General features: G+C 45.6%; 1 protein-coding gene across 5 annotated transcripts in view; it reads right to left on the bottom strand.

Annotated features, from left to right (window-relative positions):
• Window positions 1–13,790, bottom strand: part of plxdc2 (plexin domain containing 2) — a 506,097-nt gene that overhangs the window by 124,351 nt on the left and 367,956 nt on the right. For all 5 annotated transcript variants that reach the window (XM_038798075.1, XM_038798074.1, XM_038798076.1 and 2 more), the window contains exons 9-10: window positions 12,890–12,985; window positions 9,794–9,875 (exon numbers count right to left, since the gene is read on the bottom strand). In XM_038798075.1, the coding sequence (XP_038654003.1) occupies window positions 9,794–9,875; window positions 12,890–12,985 (178 nt within the window). The remainder of the gene's footprint in view (window positions 1–9,793; window positions 9,876–12,889; window positions 12,986–13,790) is intronic.

Genomic DNA, 13,790 nt, shown 5'->3' with positions numbered 1-13,790 from the left:
TTGGGGATGTAGATCGGAATGGATCTAAACAGGAAGAGGAACCTGGGCAGTACGTTCATTTTGATCGTCTGAACTCTCCCCGCGAGGGAGAGCGGGAGTGTGTTCCATCTTTGCAGGTCCTTTTTAACTTCCTCCGTCAGGCTGGTGAGGTTCCATTTGTGGATCCCTTTCCAGTCATGGGCTATTTGGATCCCCAGGTAGCGGAACTTATGTCGGGCTTGTTTGAACGGCAGCCCCTTTAGTGCTGCCCCCCCCCCCCCCCCCCCCCCCCTTGCGGGTGCACTGGGAAGATCTCACTTTTGCTCATGTTGAGTTTGTAGCCCGAGAAGGCTCCAAACTCTTTCAGGAGCGCGATGATTCCGTCCATGCTGCTTTGTGGGTCCGAGATATAGAGGAGCAGATCATCCGCATAGAGTGAGACTCTGTGCTCTCTACCTCCCCTTCGGATCCCCCTCCAATTTTTTGCTGCCCTGAGCGCGATTGCTAGCGGTTCAATTGCTAGTGCGAACAGCAGCGAAAACCTATAAAATTCTAACCGAACTGGACAGGATAGATGGAGGAAGGGTGTTTGCGATGGTGGGGGAGTCCAAAATCAGGGTCACGGTCCAAGGACATGGGGTAAATATTTTGGCACTGAGATGAGGAGAAATTTCTTCACCCGGAGAATGATGAGCCTGTGGAATACACCAGCATGGAAAGTAGTTGAGGCATAGTATGTTTTCAAGAAAGAGTTACATCTCGCATTTGGGGCTAAAGGGATCAAAAGATATTGGGGGGAAGGCAGGAGTTGAATGATCATACATTACCATAATGAATGGCAGAGCAGGCTCGAAGGACCAAATGCCAATTCCTGCTCCTATTTTCTATGTTTCTATGTAAGTCCGCACTGGATATGAGATGGACCAACAGCCTGTGGTCTAACATGCTGTCAGTCCCTCATTTAATTAAAATTTGTTTGTTTTCATGCTTTTTAATATTCATTTTTTTTTCAAGCAACTATCAATTTAAATTTTAAAATAACATTTAGGATTCCGCAATGGTACCTGGCAGGGAATTTTTCTCTGTATGCAAAACACTGTATAATTCTGTTACCCCCATGCTAAGTCAAGTAGAGGTGCAATAGAAGAGAATCAAACTAGACAGGAATTGACCTCTGCCCACCAAGTACAGAGCAATTGGTCTACACAGGCATAGGAGAGATAGGGGGTGGAATTCACCAGCCCAGGAGTTTCTGAATTCTGCAACTCAGGAGACAGGTAGCTCTGCCGTGGCTAGAACACCCAGTAACTGAGGCATGGCAATTTCAGGAATGGTGATTGTGGGATCCACCTTGGAATGATAAAAGACTACAATTATTTTAAGTCACTTGCTATCTTGGGTCAAGCCCCCTGAAGGAAATTTAAGCAACCTGTTACAAGGTGATCTATATGACAAATATGGGGGTAAATAAGGAATGCAACCCCCACCTCCCTCCCACCTGGTACTTTGTTTGACGGAAGTCTGGAGGATTCAGAGGGATACTCCTCCAATCACTAAAATTAAGAAAAATTAAAATGATGTAAATTGCAAGTGCAGATCTCAGCATCTAATCCTCTAATGTCAAGTGGATGTTCCATGTAAAGAGCCTTGCACTGTAAGGTGTCTAACAAGATTTACCTTAATATAGGAAGGTTTTAATGCCACATTTTTGAACAATATAAACTACATATAAATGTACCATTTAGTCACCAGTCTAATACTCAAGAAAAAGTATTTTTTCCTTTCTAGTATTTAACAAATGGATGTTGCATTTTAACTTGATTTCCCAAAAACCCTGCCTTCCCTTATTGTTGTTTGCACGTGGATGGCAGTGCATAGCTTCCTTATCTGCTCATTCCAATGTTGTTTGATCCAATTAATCTAACTGAAGTCATGATGAGTGCCATGTTTTGTTCTGATCTTACTGTTTCTTGCCTGAGGCCGTACTTGCTCAATCCACCAAAGGGAACGATGTTACCAATTTGTGCGGTCATGCATCCACCTTTTTGATTCCATTGTACTCAATTGTTAAGACTTGTGCGTGATAATTTTATGTTTCACTGGTTTCTAGTTTAAATGAAGGAGTATTTCACTTTAGCAGCCGTTTGATTAATTTTAAAGATTGTTCTACCAAATAAAGAATTAACACATGTCTAATTTGCATATTTTAATGAAATTTAGTACAATCAACAAAAAAACATACTTGCACCCCTGTGCTTCAGATTGAAATTTCAGTCCTATTTGCTTGCTGAAGTTTTATACTATCGAACCAGGATTATTCAGCTGTATTTTAAATTGTCTGAGACCTGCCTTAGCACGTTCCCCCTAGCATAACCCTTGTGATGCAGCTACAAGCTAACTGCAAAGCCACCAGTAGTTTCTGAGGCTCATTTCTATCCTTAAGGTTGCCTGCTGGCTATTGATTTACCTAATGGTTTTGACCACATGAGTTTAGCTGTGATATGGAAGTCACTTCATGAATGGGTGCACCAGTCACTTGCCTCCTTGCATGCTCTCTCCAGCGTGCATTTGCATTCAGTATACATTGCTGTGAAGGCAAGAGCTGTCTGCTTTGCAAAATGTCAGTGGGCAGTGTACAGTTAGTTCACTGTCTTTGACAGGAGAGACCTCAGGCACGTCGGTGATGAGCACAGTTGGAGAGTCTGTTAGGATTGCTTCTCTTGATGATGATTGAGATCCATAACACAATGACATCAGATTTCAAAACCTTGGATACACATGCCAAAAGACCATAACTGAGATATGCCGTGAACAGCAACACTTACATCATGTGAATAAATAAAATAAAACGGTGCAGAAAGGGCTTAGATGATAAGTGTTTCGCAACAAATAGGGTAGAAGTCGGTCTGTGCCACATTTTGGGTACCGAGCCACAATCTATGTCTCGGTTGCATTCATTGAGGTGGAGGTGAACAGCATTCACATTTGGGGCTGTCACCTCATTTTACTGATTTTAGCACAAGAACAAGCCACTCCCTGTTGCTGGTTGCCTTAGTGCTCAGCAGGGTGCTGCACAGTAGTGCAACAGCTAGTAGTAAAACCAGCCTTCAGTTCTTAAAGGTAGTCTGCCCATCTTAAACTGAGGTTCCGCTGAACTATAGGATGTAAGCTGCTAAAGACCATAGGTGCAATTGTAAACATGGAAAGTGGACACCAGAGAGGGAATTCCAGGGCCAGAGGCTGCCATTGAAGACCTTAGCGATTGAGGGTAATAGAATCAGAGATGCTATGGTTTATAGGTCTCCGAGAGGGCTTCAAAGTTTGCCCTCTGAAGATAGTGGCAGCAGGTGGTCAGAAAGGCCAATGCCTGGCACCTAGTCCTGAGGACTTGCCACCAATGTTGCAAGAAATTCAACAATTTCATACAAATGGTTACATAGAACATAGAACATAGAACGATACAGCGCAGTACAGGCCCTTCGGCCCTCGATGTTGCACCGACATGGAAAAAATCTAAAGGCCATCTAACCTACACTATGCCCTTATCATCCATATGCTTATCCAATAAATTTTTAAATGCCCTCAATGTTGGCGTGTTCACTACTGTTGCAGGTAGGGCATTCCACGGCCTCACCACTCTTTGCGTAAAAAACCCACCTCTGACCTCTGTCCTATATCTATTACCCCTCAATTTAAGGCTATGTCCCCTTGTGCTAGCCACCTCCATCCGCGGGAGAAGGCTCTCGCTGTCCACCCTATCTAACCCTCTGATCATTTTGTATGCCTCTATTAAGTCACCTCTTAACCTTCTTCTCTCTAACGAAAACAACCTCAAGTCCATCAGCCTTTCCTCATAAGATTTTCCCTCCATACCAGGCAACATCCTGGTAAATCTCCTCTGCACCCGTTCCAAAGCTTCCACGTCTTTCCTATAATGAGGCGACCAGAACTGTACGCAATACTCCAAATGCAGCCGTACTAGAGTTTTGTACAACTGCAACATGACCTCATGGCTCCGGAACTCAATCCCTCTACCAATAAAGGCCAACACACCATAGGCCTTCTTCACAACCCTATCAACCTGGGTGGCAACTTTCAGGGATCTATGTACATGGACACCGAGATCCCTCTGCTCATCCACACTACCAAGAATTTTACCATTAGCCAAATATTCCGCATTTCTGTTATTGTTTCCAAAGTGAATCACCTCACACTTCTCCACATTAAACTCCATTTGCCACCTCTCAGCCCAGCTCTGCAGCTTATCTATGTCCCTCTGTAACCTGCAACATCCTTCCGCACTGTCTACAACTCCACCGACTTTAGTGTCATCTGCAAATTTACTCACCCATCCTTCTGCGCCCTCCTCTAGGTCATTTATAAAAATGACAAACAGCAACGGCCCCAGAACAGATCCTTGTGGTACGCCACTTGTAACTGAACTCCATTCTGAACATTTCCCATCAACTACCACTCTCTGTCTTCTTTCAACTAGCCAATTTCTGATCCACATCTCTAAATCACCCTCAATCCCCAGCCTCCGTATTTTCTGCAATAGCCGACCGTGGGGAACCTTATCAAACGCTTTACTGAAATCCATATACACCACATCAACTGCTCTACCCTCGTCTACCTGTTCAGTCACCTTCTCAAAGAACTCGATAAGGTTTGTGAGGCATAAGGTTAATGTCAGTAAAAGCACCTTCACATGATATGTCCTACACACCATACCAACCTCTCATGCTGCTCAATGCACCGCAACCCCACTACTCACCCATCAGTGTTTAGCACTCAGGACTCAAGCCTAATATCCAGATACGCAAATTGCAATGCTGCCAGTCTGAAACACACCTCCCACAGCTTTCGCACATCTCCAGATATTCAGCTACAGTCGGCACATCACCCAAACATAATAACACAACACAATAAATGGCATTCTGCCCTCGCTCTTGCAGGTCAAGATGTCCTCTAACCACTGGGAGTAGACCAGAACTGGTGAGGACAAGTACACCTACAAATCCTGTGCCCTATGAAGAAGCTGCATCATGGAGCCGGCTGTGACAGAGCCTATGGCATGCAGTGCTGCTGAGAACATTCAGGATGAATGCTCCTTCTCATCTCCCAGACACCTTCATCCTGCTATCTGGCACAATGAGAACACTTGCTTTCCACCCCAACTTCTTCCCCTTCTGATTTTATGTTTTCTGGTTCCCAAGAACTGCCACCTGCCCAGCCACAGCTGTCCCAGGAGGAGTAGAGAAAACAACCGCATTGTACTGGCGAAAACGCTCCTGCCTTTAATCTAACAATTTAATTGAAAATATTGCTGGGCCACTGTTGCAGCTGACTGATTGATCTTTGGTGAGTAACAAGCAAATTCTTCCAATGGGGCAGCATGGACGCATAGTGGTTAGCACAGTTGCTTCACAGCTCCAGGGTCCCAGGTTCGATTCCCAGCTGGGTCACTGTCTGTGTGGAGGCTGCACATTCTCCCCGTGTCTGCGTGGGTTTCCTCCAGGTGCTCCAGTTTCCTCCCACAGTCCCAAGGTGTGAGGGTTAGGTGGATTGGCCATGCTATATTGCCCTTAGTGTCCAAAAAATATTAAGTGGAGGTTACTGGGTTACAGAGATAGGGTAGATACGTGGGCTTCAGTAGGGTGCTCTTTGTAAGGACCGGTGCAGACTCGAAGGGCCGAATGGCCTCCTTCTGCACTGTAAATTCTACGACTTGTGTGATCCAAACTTCGAGGCTGGGACGGCTGAGGAACATCATAATAACATCTCTCCACTTGCTTCTGGCACACATAGGGATTTATGTGAGTGATGTTCCCAGAATGGGGTGTCATGCAAGTCTCACTAAATGTGGCTGAATGCACGGAGTCCCCCATTCGGAGTGCGTTCGGCTTCCGTCGTCATTCCTCCAGCAATACAGTGGATCTGATTTCCTCGGCCCCACCCCACTCCCACTTCCCCAATGTCCAGAATGCTGAATTTTCAGATATACTGAGAATTACAATGTTCATCACATTACAACAATAAGATCCAAATTTAGTTGTCGGAATTATCCGGTCCTGCCAGGGGTACAGAAGCATGGTGGGCGGGGGAACTTAACTTGAAATGAGACCAGAAATCTGTTTCCTGACGTTGGGATGACCTGTTGGAATGCTGTTCTCGGGACTTTAACGGCGGCTTAAAGATGGACTGAGCTTCCTGCCTAACAATGTTGGGAAGGCCCTTTGCATGCCACGCATGTTCATAAAAAGGCCACCTCACTGGAATTACGTTTCCCAGCCAAATTAAGTTCTCCGCCAGCGGGAAGATAGAATGCTCACTTCTGGTGATCTTTATGTCTTCCATGACTTTGAGGTCAGTAGACTCTTTTGTCTTCCTGGGGACCGCTCATAACTTCACTCCAATTGGATGTTAGTAGCACAAACTGGGCAAAGGCTGGGCATGGGAGGCAGGCTAAGGGGGGAAGGGAGGGAGCCTGTCTGGATGCCCTTTAAATATGGTGCCCGGACCTTCGGGACCATGAGGTAACAATGGGAAGAGTGACTTCCTGTACACCCCCACCACAAGGATTGCCATGCTCCACATTATGCATAAGTAAAGAGCTGAATTGCGCGAGACTACGCATGTTCAGCCATCCTGCTCACCAGAATCACTTGCAGTTCCGTGCAAAAGAAGCAAATGCGATTGAGAAAAACTTTTTCACATGCCAGGTGGCTCAGATCTGGAATGCACTGCCTGGAAGTGTGGTGGAGGTAGGTTCAATCGAGGCATTCAAGTGGGTATTAGATCATTATTTGGATAGAAATCATGTGCAGAGGCATGAGGAAAAGACAGGGGAATGGCACAAAGCCATGAAGCCTAAACAAACTGGAGGAGGCACAATGGGCCAAATGGCCTCTTTTTCTCACCATACCAATTATGTGATTCTCTGATAGCCCAACTCAGAACTTCAGCAACACACAATGGCCGACAGTTTCAGGCCTATGCAACATCTGGTCACTGTTTAAAGTGTGCAGCCAATTCACCCCACTGAATTAAAGAAAATGTGTTAATTACTTCACATTAACTCAAAAAGAGCATAAAAATATTTCAAACCTAACAAAAACCTCAAAGTAATAACGCAAATAATGCCACCCATTACACGCCTTTGGTATGCTCAAGGTGTCTTAAACTTAGCCATTGGTACTGTGTCGGCCTCGTTGTCCTTACCCTGTGCATTCCAGCTGTTTTCTTTGACGCGTTACTGAAGTCATCCTCCTTGGCCTGTGGAGCTGCCTCGTTTTCCTCAGCCTCCACTGGGTCGCTCTTGTCAAAGCCACATTTTGCAGGGCTCTGAGGGAGATACGCTCTGGAGGATACTGCAATGATCCCTGGATCAGTCCAGGCATCTGAAGCACATCTTGAACAGCCCAATGGTCCTCTCCACCACCACTCTTGTGGAGATATAACTCCTGCTGTTTTGTTTCTTGGCTTCAGTTCTTGGGTGACAGAGAGGGGTCATCAGCCACCTCTTGAAGGGATAACCTTCGTCACCCAGCAGCCATCCATCCAATCATGCAGGAGGCACGAACAGCATTAGTACCGGGGAGTGTTGCATGATGTAGGAATTGTGTGAGCTCTCTGGAAAATAGACACAAACGTGGAAAATCTGTGTCCCCTTGTCACAAACAATCTGAATATTCATAGAGTGGAACCTCTTTCTGTTGATAAAGCTCCAGGCTCTCCTGCTGGCACCTTGATGCTTAAATGCACCAGTTTATTGCATCCTGGATGTGGGGGAACCCAGCCATTTCTATGAGGTCTTGTGTTCTCTCCGTCTGGCTGCCCTCGCCTGACCGACAGTTGATGAATGTTCAGATGTGCCTAAAGATGGCACAAATCACTAGCATGACACAACTGCATACAGCTGATTGACAGATGGCGCAGAGATCCCCGCTGAGCCCTGAAAATAACTGGAGGCGTAGATATTGAGGGTCACTGTGACCTTCAGTGCCACCGGGATTTTAAACACCACCAGCATGGGGTGACTGCCCATGTAGTTGGAGGCGATATTGGAGCTATTATGTTGCATAATGCTGTCGCTGTGTCCTTGGAGAGGTGGAGTCTCCTGCAATACTGGACCTCAGACATTTGGAGGTTGTTGGTGGGTTGTCTGAACACTCTAGCCGTTGGGTCTTCGGCATCCCATCCCAGCTTGGCTGCCCTGCTAGCTTTCACAAACTGAGCCCGTGCCTCTCCTCTTCCATGTGTGTCTGACTGGGATGCTGCTTGTTCTCAACTGTCCTCCTCTCCCTCCTGCTCCTCTCTTCCTCTTCAGAGGAGGTCCCACAAACAGAATACTCGATCCCCAATGGATCAGATGCAGAGGACCAGTGCCTTGCAAATAAGGGATCACTGCGCACCAGGGTGGCACAGTGTTTAGCACTGTTACCTCACAGCTCCAGGGACCCGGGTTCGAATCTGACCTCGGGTGACTCTCTGTGTGGACAGTTTTTTTCACATTCTCCCCGTGTCTGCGTGAGTTTCCTCCAGATGCTCCGGTTTCCTCCTGCAATCCTAGGTGCGTTGCTTAGGTAGACTGGCCATGATAAATTGCCCCTTAGGGTTGAGTTGCAGGAATTGGTGGAGGATCAGGTGGTCTTTTGAACATCGGTGCAGACTCGATGGGCTGAATGGCCTCCTTCTGCACTGTAGGGATTCTCTGATTCTATGAAACCTGTAGGAAATCTTTCAAGGAAGTCCTGAAATGCTGAAAGGCAGGTTTGAAAGGCTAACAATTACTACTAAACTCAAGGAAAGCTCTATACTCACACAGCTATAAACTCGCAAGAATGCTGCTGCTCCCTTATGCCTTTTATCTCACCCTTGGATGAAGAAATGATGGGGGCCTACATGTTTTGCCTGTATTTCAAGCTGGAAATCATACAGGGAGCGGGAAATTGAGGTCGATTAGATTTTTCAATGGCTTTAATTGGTCCTTTAATTGTCAGCAGGCGTGCATCCGATTTATGCACTCAACCGCCAACCTCAAAATATCGTGAATGTGTGATGATGTCAAGGAGTGCGCCCAATGCTTTTCTCACGCGGTTCCACACACTTACTGGTCAGGCGTACACCTGCCTGAGCAACAGAATTGTGGCTTGTGACTAGGATGAGCAGCTGCAAGGAAGGTGTTGGATGGAGTACAGGTTTCTCAGGTTCTGATTAATGACAGTCTTTCTTTAGGCCAACCTTTGTGTTTCATGATGTAGAAACCATTCATTTCACAAGTTAAGTTTAAGATGGGTTCCACTGTCACCCTATGCGTTACTGACTCACCCTCATGCTCAGCCATTCACCATCTCACCAAGATTTTACTGACCTCTTCATACATCTCCTCCTTCAATATTTGCCCATTTACACTCCTATGAAGCACCTTTGGATGGTTCACTGCGTTAAAGGTTGCATGTAAATGCAAATTGTTGCACTGGAGTATATCTTAAATCATGTTGGACCATAAAATTACTCCAACAATAATATATAAGTGGTTGAGAATGATATCAAACCACACTGAAAGATATATTTTCTGTCTGGTTCAATAAGCAGAAGATCCAATGTTACTGTTGGGCTCCATCGAACGCCCAGGCAAGTTATTTCACTGACCAGTACAGGTGACAACACATCAGGAGCTATATTTATTTCAGATAAAGATAATCATAAGCTAATAGCTACAATATGTCCTCCTTTCCAGCAACTTCAGCACCATTTGGTGAAGCAATTTGAATCTGCTTGCGGCACTGTTATCTCAGAGCAGCTGTCTTACCTCTGGAGCTTGTCACACCAAGTGCAGTTAAAGCCAATCTGTGCATTGACACAGGCAAAGCAACTCCTATACTGGAGGCAAGCTGGGAATAACAGAGAGGAAAAAAAAATCAGGACAAATCTGTAGGAGAGCAAAATCTTGGCACAAAACTGTCACTTGAAATTATTCCAAAAGCTAAAGTTGAGACTAAAATGACCTAGCAATGAAAGTTTTCTCTTCTTTGACTGATCAGGATTATTAACAGGAGGCAGCGGAGATAACTTTAAAAGCAATTTTAACTTCAAAGCGTCAGCTGTTCAGAGTTTTTTTTTAGCTCACCACTTGAGATTTGCAATCTGCTTTCATTTTTTTATCATTTGCAGATGAAAAAAGCAGGAGCTCCTCCAGTTGAGCACAAAGAAAGAGCGCTCCAAGTCTTTAAGGGTGACATTTTGAGGACAGGTTGCAAAATCTTGCCTTGCATTTCCTTGAGTCCAGTACATTGATGGGTGATCAGAACATGTATCTAAAATAATTAAACCATCTCTTTTGGAGGGTGAATCCTAATTTTAAAATTCAGGCTAGGCCTCTTAGGAGTGAAGTTGGGAAGAATTTGTTCTCCAAGAGACAGTCAAAATTCAGAACTTCCTGTCCACAAAAAGTGTGGCTACAACAGTGCTGGAGTTAAGGTGGGAGGAAAGAGTGCCAGGTGCCAGCATGCCGGATAGCAAGATTATTCTGCTGCAGAGGACAATATTTTTTATATATTTATTCATGGGGTGTCATTGGCTCGGTCAGCATTTATTGCCCATCCTTGATTTCCCTTGAGAAGGTGGTGGTGAGCTGTCATCTTAATCCACTGCAGTCCATATGTTGTAGGTACACCCACAGTGCTGTTAGGGAGGGAGTTGAAGAATTCTGTTGCAGCGACAGTGAAAGAAAGGCGATATTGTTTCAAGTCAGAATCATGAGTGACTTGGAGGGGAATTTGAAGGTGCCTTTGTCCACATGTATCTGCTGCCTTTGTCCTTCTAGGTGGTAGAGGTCATAGGTATGGAAGGTACTGCCGAAGAAGCCTGCAGTGCATCTTGTAGTGGTACACACTCTTGTCATTGTTCGCTGGTGGTGATGGGAGTGAATATTGAAGATGGCGATGGGGTGCCAATCAAGTGGCTGCTTTGTTTTGGATGGTGATGAACTTAAGTGTCCTAGGGTCATAGGCCGATATTTTCCATCCTTGCTCGTGGCTTGGATTTCCCGTGCAATTAAGAGTTAAGGGGTTGGATTCTCCATTTCAGTGGCTAAGTGCCGGCTCAAACGGAGAATTTGCGGGTGTTTTACAATGCCAAAATCAGTGCCGAACCCTCACCGATTCTGGGACCGGTGAGGGGCTAGCAGTGGCATGGGTGAAACTCCCGGATCCCGTGCCGAAAATGGCCAGAGAATGGCTGGGTCCCTGGCCACGCATGCACATGGCTGATGTCCTGCAGCGGTCGCACCGTATTACATGGCGCCGGCCGTGCATGGACCCGACGCGTTATCTGCGACCATACAGACCAGCCCCTGGCAAAAGCCTGGCCACCACCCACCATTCCCCCAGCCCTCGCAGAAGCACCCCCCCCCCGACCGCTGAGACCACACGTCAACTGTGCGGTCGGGAACTTGGCCCATAGGTAGCGGAGCATCGCGGGAGGGCCTTCCGATGACGCGCCAATGGCGTTGCAACCATGGGGGTGGGGCATGGCTGACCGGCGTCAAACCAGCGGCGGGCCCGATTTGAGCATCAGAGCTCATTCTCTGCTCGATCGACGATTACGATATTGGCATCGGGCATCGCAGAATCCCGCCTAAGGAGTTTTGGCTGGAACACCAAATTTTCCGTTATCACTCGCAATGGGTCTGGTCACGGACTGGAGAATTCTGCCCATAGAATTTTATAGCACAAAAAGAGGTCCTTCAGCCCCTTGTGTTAGCGCCGGCTATTAAGCATCTATCTGTTCTAATTCCATTTTCCAGCACTTGGTCCGTTCTAAGGTTCATGTGGAGCTGCACTCACCCAAGCAAGTGGCAAGTATTCCATCACATTCCTTACTTGTGCCTTGTAGATAGTGGACAGGGTTTGGGGAGTCAGGACATCAGTAAGGTATGACTCAGTGAGTATGTCAAGCTATTGTGTGACTAGTCTGTGGGACATCTCTCACAATTTTGGCACAAGCCCTCGATGTTAGTAAGGAGGACTTTGAAGGATCGACAGGGGTAGTTTTGCCGTTGATGTTTCTGGTGCCTGGGTTTGGTCCGTACAGTTTCATTCCTTTTAAACTTGGTAGCAATGACTTTGATACAATTCCGTGTTTGCTAGGCCATTTCTGAGGACATTTCAGTCAACCACACTGCTGTGGGTCCGGAGTCACTTGTAGGCCTGGCTAGGTAAGGATGGCAGATTTCCTTCCAAATGAGGAGTGAACCAGATAGGTTTTTACGACAATGGTGGCGGTGCTGGGCAATGGAGGGCTGCTGCTGTCTGATTATCTGGCACCTCTTGACAGGCAGGACTTTTGCCCCTCACACCCCTGTGTGCCTGGTCCTAAGGAAGGCTTGTCACTGCTTGGCAATTAGTAACAGTGGGTTTTCCAGAAAAGAGGCAATGGTGCGGGAGCTCTCACTGGTACCGAGCTGGCAAGATCAATTCTGTCACCTCTATTAAATATGCCCCAGTGAGTGATATGGGCAGGATACATTGCAAGGATTCAACAAGATTATTTCAAGATCTCTTAGGTCCATGATCTCTAATAGTAAGAAGAGCAGAATCAGCAATAACCTTCATACGCTTCCAAGTTGTACGCATCATCTTGACATGGACATATGATGCTGTTCCTTCAAGGGTCAAACCCTTAGAAATCCCCACCTAATGTAACCAAGCCAATGCTATCAAGACAAATCTCCAGTGTTTCAAGAAGGTATCACCTCGGGGCAACTATAGATGGGCAATAAATGTGGCTTTGCAGTGCTGTGCATGTTCAAAAAACAATTAAGAAATAACTGGACACATCCACCGTTAATGCTTTTCGGCAACAGCACAACTAATGAAATATCGACAATTGACAAATTACTACTTACTGGCGAGAGGAATCATTTCCACAGCTGACATGTTCGTGACCTTTGACATCTGCAGTTCGACTCGGTGGTATTCATAAATTGTTCTTCTGCGTACATCTGCAAAATAGAATGTACTATTGAAAGGTTATAGTTTTGCATTGATGTATTTGCAGTCTTAATAATGATCTTTGTATCTTTTTACATTTAAGGTGTTGGTAATTCGAGAATATAACAGCCTTCCCAGGCCCATCTGTTATTTCTTTTAAGTGCTTGGATAGCATATGATTCTCAGACATACACTAATATTATAGAAATAAAAATATCCCAATATTAAGGATAGATCATTGCTATTGTTCAACTTAAAGAGCTACAAAATATTTAATGTACTCATTTACTTGGCTTCTTCCATCTCATGTGAGAGAGCATTTATCAAAATAAGTTGTTCTTTCATTGAAGAAAAACTGGCTCAAAGAGTTCTTTTTCAGCATGTTAAACTCAAAAAGATCAAATATTCACATCAAAAACATAAAAGAAAGAAAGGAAGCCAACATGGTCAGCCAACAGCCATGCCGGCAAAACCATGACCGTAATTTTCCCGTGCCACCGAAAGTTCTGCGAGAAGAGGGGAACCTGCTTGTTTCCTGCCATAGATGGGAGGGAATGATTCCGCCCAATGAGTGCAGCCATGTCAATGAATATGCTTGCCGACCATACAGGTAGTTTTAAATTTTGGCAAAAGAAGAACTTGCATTTTTGCACTGCCTTTTACAACCAAAGGGTGTCTTTTCTGTTGTAACATAGGAAAATGCAGCAGCTAAATTGTGCGCACCAAGGTCCTAGAAACGGCAATGAAGTAAATGGTTAGATGACCTGTTTCCATGGCGCAGCTTGTAGGAAGTTAAAATACGTATTAGAATCGTCT

Source organism: Scyliorhinus canicula, chromosome 5, assembly GCF_902713615.1.
Source record: "Scyliorhinus canicula chromosome 5, sScyCan1.1, whole genome shotgun sequence".
Taxonomy (NCBI): Eukaryota; Metazoa; Chordata; class Chondrichthyes; order Carcharhiniformes; family Scyliorhinidae; genus Scyliorhinus; species Scyliorhinus canicula.
Note: the sequence above shows the minus strand (reverse complement) of the source record. Positions and strands in the feature narration are given on the sequence as shown.